Source organism: Gavialis gangeticus, unplaced genomic scaffold (assembly GCF_001723915.1).
Source record: "Gavialis gangeticus isolate Ggan-Ray unplaced genomic scaffold, GavGan_comp1, whole genome shotgun sequence".
In the NCBI taxonomy this organism is placed as follows: domain Eukaryota; kingdom Metazoa; phylum Chordata; order Crocodylia; family Gavialidae; genus Gavialis; species Gavialis gangeticus.
The window spans coordinates 5,394,356-5,401,932 of record NW_017729020.1 but is presented as its reverse complement, the minus strand read 5'-3'; the positions used below and the strand labels follow the sequence as shown (position 1 = coordinate 5,401,932).

At 50.2% G+C, this 7,577-nt stretch overlaps 1 protein-coding gene across 5 annotated transcripts in view; it reads left to right on the top strand.

Annotated features, from left to right (window-relative positions):
- KANSL3 (KAT8 regulatory NSL complex subunit 3) overlaps window positions 1–7,577 on the top strand; it is a 32,910-nt gene that overhangs the window by 3,190 nt on the left and 22,143 nt on the right. For all 5 annotated transcript variants that reach the window (XM_019514388.1, XM_019514389.1, XM_019514386.1 and 2 more), the window contains exons 3-7: window positions 3,536–3,706; window positions 5,152–5,242; window positions 5,438–5,623; window positions 6,238–6,369; window positions 6,895–7,011. In XM_019514388.1, coding sequence (XP_019369933.1) covers window positions 3,536–3,706; window positions 5,152–5,242; window positions 5,438–5,623; window positions 6,238–6,369; window positions 6,895–7,011 — 697 coding nt within the window. The remainder of the gene's footprint in view (window positions 1–3,535; window positions 3,707–5,151; window positions 5,243–5,437; window positions 5,624–6,237; window positions 6,370–6,894; window positions 7,012–7,577) is intronic.

Here is a 7,577-nt window from a genome sequence, read left to right as displayed (position 1 = left end):
GGTCACAAGCTGGCGGAGGGAAGGTTTAAGTTGGACATCAGGAGGCGCTACTTCACGGTCAGGGCGGCTAGAGTCTGGAACCAGCTTCCAAGTGAGGTGGTGCAGGCTCCCACCCTGGGGGTTTTTAAGAGGAGGTTGGATGACCACCTTACTGGGGTCATTTGACCCCAGTGCTCTTCCTGCCATGGCAGGGGGTCGGACTAGATGATCTGCACAGGTCCCTTCCGACCCTAGAAACTATGAAACTATGAAAAGAGTTGAATGGTCATAGATTCCTAGAGAAGTTGGACTGGAAGGGACCTCCAGAGGTCACATCTAGTCCAGCCTGTACCTCCCAGTTGGAGCTAGTCCTACTTTGAGCAGAGGGTTAGACTAGATGATCTCCCAAACTCCCTTCCAACCTTCATTTTCTAAGATTCTCTAATTTTTCTTTTTGCTTTGTGGAAATGTTTGGCTTTTGTCCCACTTCAGGTTTGGAAAAGACCTGAAATCTTTAATTTCCATGGGGTAGAAGACTCTTTCCCACCCAACTGTCAGGCTACTGTTGCATCTTAAATCATTATTTAGAAGAAACTGATAAGCTAAAAACTAGATCCCAGCTTAGGCTATGCGAATGTACCATTGCTGTGTCTCGACTGGTGTTGTAGGAGCTAATAATTAAAATGAGCTATGTAACTTGCTCTGAAATCACACCTTTAAAGTCTGGTCTAGGCCAGAGCTTTGGGGAAAGCCTGGGACATTTAGGTTAGATATTAGGAACAACTTTCTCATGAGGAGGGTAGTAAAGCGCTGGAACAGGCTACCCAGAGAGGGCGTGGTATCTCCATCCTTAGAAGTTTTTAATACCCAGGTAGATAAAGCCCAGGCAGGGGATGGTCCTGCTTTGAGCAGGGGTTGAACTAGATGACCTCCTGAGGTCCATTCCAATCCTAGTTTTCTCTGATTCTATGAATGAGCTAATTTAGTTTCCAGCCTGGGCTGTGATAAAGAATTTCCCCCGTCTGAGCTGTGTTTCCAATTGTGTTAGCTGGCATATTGCTGCAGGCAGCATGTTCAGCTCTGTCACACCATGGATCTCAATTTATGCTGATCGCTTCTCAGGATCCTGTCTCTTGACAGAATGACTGTAGAATTCCCAAGTATGGATCAGGCGTGTGGATCAGGCGCGCGCGTGTGCGTCCAAAACCTGTTGCATTTGGTGTTTCTCAGCAGGAGATTCAGAAGATGAGATGTTGTGGAGAAGGGTGAAAGGGCTTGGCTGTAAAGGACCCATTGTCTTTGGGGGGGGGCCTTGCCCTGTAGCCTGAACAGAGCAAAAAATTAGGAAAGCAATTTTTGTATTAAAGATACAGTGAGAGTGATATAGCCACTGTGGTCCAAAATTATGTGAGAAGCAAGGATTTCTTAGGGTGATGGCATTTGTTGCACCAGTTTTGTACTTCAACACCCAAAAGAGGCACCTGACAATTTACAGGTCTCTCTGCAATTCTTTCCCTTCTCTCTCTTACACCTGACATCTAAAGATAAGTAACTGGGAAAGAAGACCCTTAAGAGATCAAATAAAAATTTGAGAGCAAAAACCTAAGAATCAGTATAGAGTGCAGTGGCTCTCAACAGTGTTGGACTCCACGTTCCCTTTGGATCATCTTTCACTTGCTTCTCAACTTCAGAAAAATACTAGAGAAATTCTTCCATTGCAGAGAACTTAGAATAGCCACAGCATAATAGGCAGGTTTGAACACTCTGGATTCCTACTGGAAGTCTTTGGGTTTCTCTTGGTCACATGGAGGTGTTTGCTCACCTGACCATGCTAATAGTGCCCTGCACCCTTAAAAGGAAAGCACAGTCCTCCAGTTGAGAAGCACTGGAATGTGTGTAAGAGCCAAGCCTCCCTCCTTAGTAGATTTCAATCTCATTGTAAAAGAGATCTTTACAAATCCAGGTTTTTCAAGGCACGTGTGTTTGAACGACGTCTCTCTTAGCTGAGCTTGGAACAGGTGAATCAACCTGTTCGATTTTACTGCCTCTGTCTAGTCAGTGTCTGTCACTGGCTTCTCCTGGGTTACCTATGCACTGGGCAGTTGCTTCCCACAGGGGAAGGGATCTTTTTGGTGTGGATCCCTCTGTTCTAGGACTTATGATTCTCCCTGTCTCATTTGCCTTTATTGTTTAGCTTCTGTTCTCTTCGTTACTCTCTAACCTTTACTTCTCTGGGAGATCAGTGCGTGGGGATTAAAACAAAATCTGAGAGAGAGTATTTTGTCAATGAAGGGTGTTTCAGTTGGATTCTACAGGGGTCAGTACTAGACTTGGAGTAATATAAGGATAATACTTTGACTTTTGATATATTTAAGACTATTTAGTATCCGGAGTTATCACCAAATAAATTCACATGAGAAAGTAAGGACAGCTTTTTGGTAACAAGGGCCAGTAAGCACTATAGCAAACTTCCCCAGGGAAGTAAATGATGGATCCTCTGTGTCATCAGACCTGATCAGTTGCCTTGTTGGGAGAGTTCTCTTAGCTCAATGGGAGTTGACAGGCATCAGGCAGGTGGGGCTGGGGATCGTTCTATGGCCAGTATTATCCAGGGAGTGGTGATTCTCAACCTGGTGACACAAGATCCTTTTAAGGGCAAAGTACAATATTAGCAGTGTTAGGGGTGCAAACTCCTACACAGGATTCACAAGAGAAACCAGACATCTCCACTCCAGAGTGTCTAAAGAGTTCCACCCGGTTGGGGGGGATTGCTAAATTCTCAGCAGCAGAAGAATCACTCTAGGATTTTTCCATTGCCTGGAAACAAGCAAGAGCTCAGAGCTGGCATCTTCTGAAAGGGGGCTGAAGTCTAAAGAGGTTGAGAACCCATATACAAGTATGACTACCTTGCCCTGGGACAGTTCCCTGGAGCGGCCCACCTCTGGCCACGTGTTGGATACATGTAATGTGCCTAAAATGATATGGTGCACCCAGGGCAGCTGGCCAGATGTTTCCTCCTTTTCTGCTTAACTAGGCCACAGTGCAGTCACTCCCACAGCCTCTTGCAACCTGAGCCAGAAAGTTGTAATGCAGGCAGTTGGGTTGGGAGACTTCAGCAGTTTGTAGGCACAATTGGCAGTTAACACCTTCCAGCCCTGCAGCCTTGGCCTTGGTTATTTGTACTCATGTCATGCTTGGGGAACCCTGAAGAATTGGGATCCTGTTGCACTGGGAGTTGTGCACGCACATAATCACCTCTGCTGTGAATGATGAGACAGGCATGCACAGCCACCCCCAGATGGACGGGTTTCCTGTCCCTTTAGCCACATACCATAATAGTCTCAGTTGCTAACTGAACTCCATCCTAAACATGCTGACTGTAGAGTGTTGAAGGCCTCAGTCCTTCAGTGGATGAGGAGCATGGACCCCTGCACTTAGGAGGTGGGTGGGTATAGGTCTTTGCCTCGAGTGGCCCTAGTCAGCCAGTGCCCAGGTTGTCTGGGGAGGCCCCTGCTGTAGGGCCTGACCAGTTGTGTGACATTCTGTATTTGTCCAGCGAGGTGGACATCCCTATCGATGTGGAGACAGTCATGCCCATGCCTGTCCCACTGTACGACAACCAGAAGGCCCGCAGCGTGATGAACGAGTGCGAGCGCCACGTCATCTTTGCCCGCACGGATGCTGACGCACCCCCGCCGCCCGAGGACTGGGAGGATCATATGAACAGGTAATGCCACGGTGGCTTCAGGCAGGAGAATGTCCCTTTGGGGAGTGGGGACGGTATCCAATGTCATTGAAATTCAGCATGCATGGGTCTGGAGTTGGTAAGAACAGCTGTGTTGGGGATAGAAATAGAGCATCCTTTTTATTAAGTAGCATCTGCTTCAATTGGGATGCGGTATCTGTAATGCCACATTTCGATCACTGGTGAAAGGAATTGGTGGATGTGACTTTATGCTTTGACAGTGAAAGGAGTTTTTAGTGGTACTTTACCACTTAACATCCTCAGTGAGATCTGCAGCATCTTTCGGTAAGCCAAGTGTAGTTTTTAGTGTGTCATCTGTCTTTAATATCAGAGTGATGACATAGAGGATGGAGATGGGCTTTTTCTCTGTGGCTGTAGGGGACATGACTTGGAGCAGTGGCCTCAAGTTGTACCATTAGAAGTTGAGGTTGGAGATGAGAAAGAACTTCCTGACTCTTGAGGGTGGCCTGGTATTGGAAGGGGCTGCTCAGAGGTGGGGGAATCTCCATCCCTGGAAAAGCCCAAGAGCAGGTCAAACAGCCCCTTGGCTGAACTGGTTTAGTCAAGGCTGACTCTGCTGTGAGCAGGGGGATGGGCTAGATAGGACCTCCTCCTCCTCGGGTCCCTTCCAGCCTGACTTTCCTGTTTCCCGTATCTGCCTTATGATAGTGTCAGGGTCCTGATGTTCCCAACCGATTAAGACCAAAATAGAACCAGTTATTCCACCCCAGCTTTGCAGCTGGCTGGTTGGAAAGATCCCAGATAGAACAGGAGAACCTTGTCCCACTGCTCAGGTGTGGTTCTCTACAAAGTGGGTTCCCTTTATCACTGTATCCTGGAACATGGTACAGTAGCTCAGGCATCCATGTCTGTTGTCCCAAGATAACTCTTGAAAAAGTTTTGTGGCATAAGAAGTGCTAATGGTTTATCCAGGGACATTGCACAGTACATCTGAACATTGATCCCAGGATTGCATCATTGGATCAGAAAGCAGCAGCGCATTCAGCTGCCAGATAAACCCCTATTGGAAGGGCAATATGTGTACGCACCTCGGGGGGCACGGACTCGGACTTGGCGTCAGCACTCAGAGCAGTGACTTCATCCAGTTCTCCAGTTAGTAGCACATGTATCTGGGCCTTCAGGGCCCCCTGTGATGTAGCTTGTTGGTGGGAGCTGGCTGGTGTGGTCTCAGGGTGCCCAGCTTGTACCACTGAAGCTGTATACAGGGCCTGATAACGAGGTGGGGCGCTGAGCCCAGGATGAGGTGCTAACAGCCAGAGGCTAGCGGACTGTCCCCTCTTACCTGCCACGTCCTATACCTGTTGCATTGCTTCTGAGAGCAGGCCAGGCAAAGCCAACACAGTATCAAGCTGATACTGTCACCTCCTTCTTCTCGTTCTGAGCTTCTTCTGGGTTTCCCTTCACAGGTCAGGCTGGACAATAGGACAGAACAAGCTCTTCAATAAGATCCACAAAGCCCTGCAGTCCGACCGGCTGGCCCGCTTGGCCAGTGAAGGGGTAAGACCTTTTCGCTTTCTGTCCCCTCATGTGTCAGCAGTTCTGTTGCCTGTAGGGCTCTTGGCCATAGGAGTCATCTTCAGCTCCTTTGGATTCAGGAGGGCCCTGGCACTACCCAGTTCCTCATGCCTGCTTATCCTTGTCCCATCCTGTCCCATGTCTCCTCCCGCCATCTCCCCCCTTCCCCATGTCTAGGCATGCAGCGAGCCGGTGCTGAGGAGGATTGCAGTGGACAAGTGTGCTCGGCGTGTGCGCCAAGCCCTGGCCAGTGTGAGCTGGGACACCAAGCTGATCCAGTGGCTTCACACCACGCTAGTGGAGACCCTCAGTCTGCCCATGTTGGCCGCCTACCTGGATGCCCTGCAGACACTGAAGGGAAAGGTGATTCAGGTCACAAGTCTGGGTTGGGCCCTGCCAGTATGCAGGGGATGCAGGGAAGAGCCATCCCCCACACTTTGCCCAGGGTCTTTCACCAGTGCATTCCCATGTGGGCTAATAGTTAAGTTGTAGCCAAGACTCCAGGGTTCTTCCTGGGACAGTGTGCCTTAATTGCTGTGGTACTTCAAATGGGCTACGTCACTCCTTCTCCCCTAGTGGCTAGGTCAAGAAGTAAGAGAGGAGGTTGCACTGGTGCCATTGTGGCCACAGTCTGTTCCCTGTCCAGCAGCAACTTTCTTTCATGGCCATGGGCAAGTCACTTAATGTCTCCTGGCCTGAGGGGTTGACAGCTGTGGGCAGGATACTGAGTCTCCCCTGTGTCTCCTGCACTGAAAGGGTGATAAGAACAAAAGAACTGCCACTTACTGGGTTATACCATAGGTCCATCTTGCCTGGTCTCCTGTGTCCAGTGTCCTGGTTGACCCCCAGGGGAGGGGGATAACATGGCACTGGCCTGCTTTTCCCCCTCAACTGGGGGTGCTTGTGCTGGGTTTTCTGTGGGTGCACTAGGGTCCCTCCGTGCCCCGTGTTAACGAGGCCCAACCTTCTGATTTCAGATCCCCACTCTGATCGACAGGATGCTCCTGTCTTCCACTACCAAAACAGGGGCTGCCGGTGCTGAGGCCCTGTCCCTTCTGTTGAAGAGACCCTGGGACCCGGCCGTGGGTGTCTTGTCTCATAACAAACCAGTGAGTAGGCCTCGGACCCAGCTCCTGTCCCCAGTCTCTGTAATGCTGCCTGTCTCCAAGCACTATTCCCTGCCCCTGCCTGTGTCCCAGGCCACACCTGCTCTGTTTGCTCTGTCCCCCTGCAGGCAAGTGTCGTGTCTTGTAAGTCAGGTGTGGCTTAGGATGAGAGCTCTACCCTGCCTCTCCCTTGTCACCCTGAAGCAGGCCTGCTGAGCCATGGCCTGCCTCCAGCTGGCAGAATGAACTGAGCAGGGTCCCACAGAGGAGCTTGGCCCCCTTGAGGACTGTGTCCTGGCAGCACAAGGTTAAACAATAAGCTGCTTCTTTAGCATTGCAGTCACTCATGTTGATGCAGCCTGTGTGTACCTGTGCCCTGCTACACCCAGCTGCCAAGGGAAAGAAAGGCTTGGGGTGGGTTGGGTGGGCTGATGCTACTCCTAGCTTGGGCTTGTTTTTGCAAGGGCTGCTGGGATGCAGGAGGGAGGGTCGCGGCCTGTCCTGATCCATCTCTTGTGCATTTTGCAGAGCAAACTCCCTGGCTCCCCACTCATCCTGATTGCCTCTTCCGGCCCCTCCAGCTCCATGTTCCCCACCTCCCGGCGGCACCGCTTCTGGCAGTCACAACTCTCCTGTCTAGGCAAGGTTGGTATCTCTTTGGGAGGCTACTGGGGCAGGTTGGGCTGGGTACCCACTACTCACCTCACCCCTGCCAGCCTCTTCCAGAAGTGCACCAATCTGCTCCTCTGCATAGGAAAGAGCCCCTCACACGCACTCAGTCTTCAAGATGCTCCTTGTCATGAAGTGGGGACCTTGGGGCCATAACAGAGACCTGTGGTCCTCACCTGTGAGGCTGCATCAGCAGCTTGACGCCTAATGATGGGGAGTAAAAGGCATGTGGTTGGGGGTTCTCTTACCATATAGTCTTGCATATAATGCATAGCTTGTTTTTTTGAAAAGGCTTATGAAGACAATAAATCCTTCCCAGAGTTATGGCTACAGAGAGCAAAGACAGATCCTCATTTTCGTCTGGCTCGTTAACTCAAGGGCTCATTCATGAGCTACTAACTCCCTTGGCTACCTAAGGAATAATACCAGAGCTGCTGCTCTGTGAAGCAGGGATCAAAACTGTAGGCTTCTATGTTGGGCAAAAAATCAGCTTCCTTGTTTAATAAGTACACCCCAATTTGTGTGTGTGTGTGGGGGGGGGG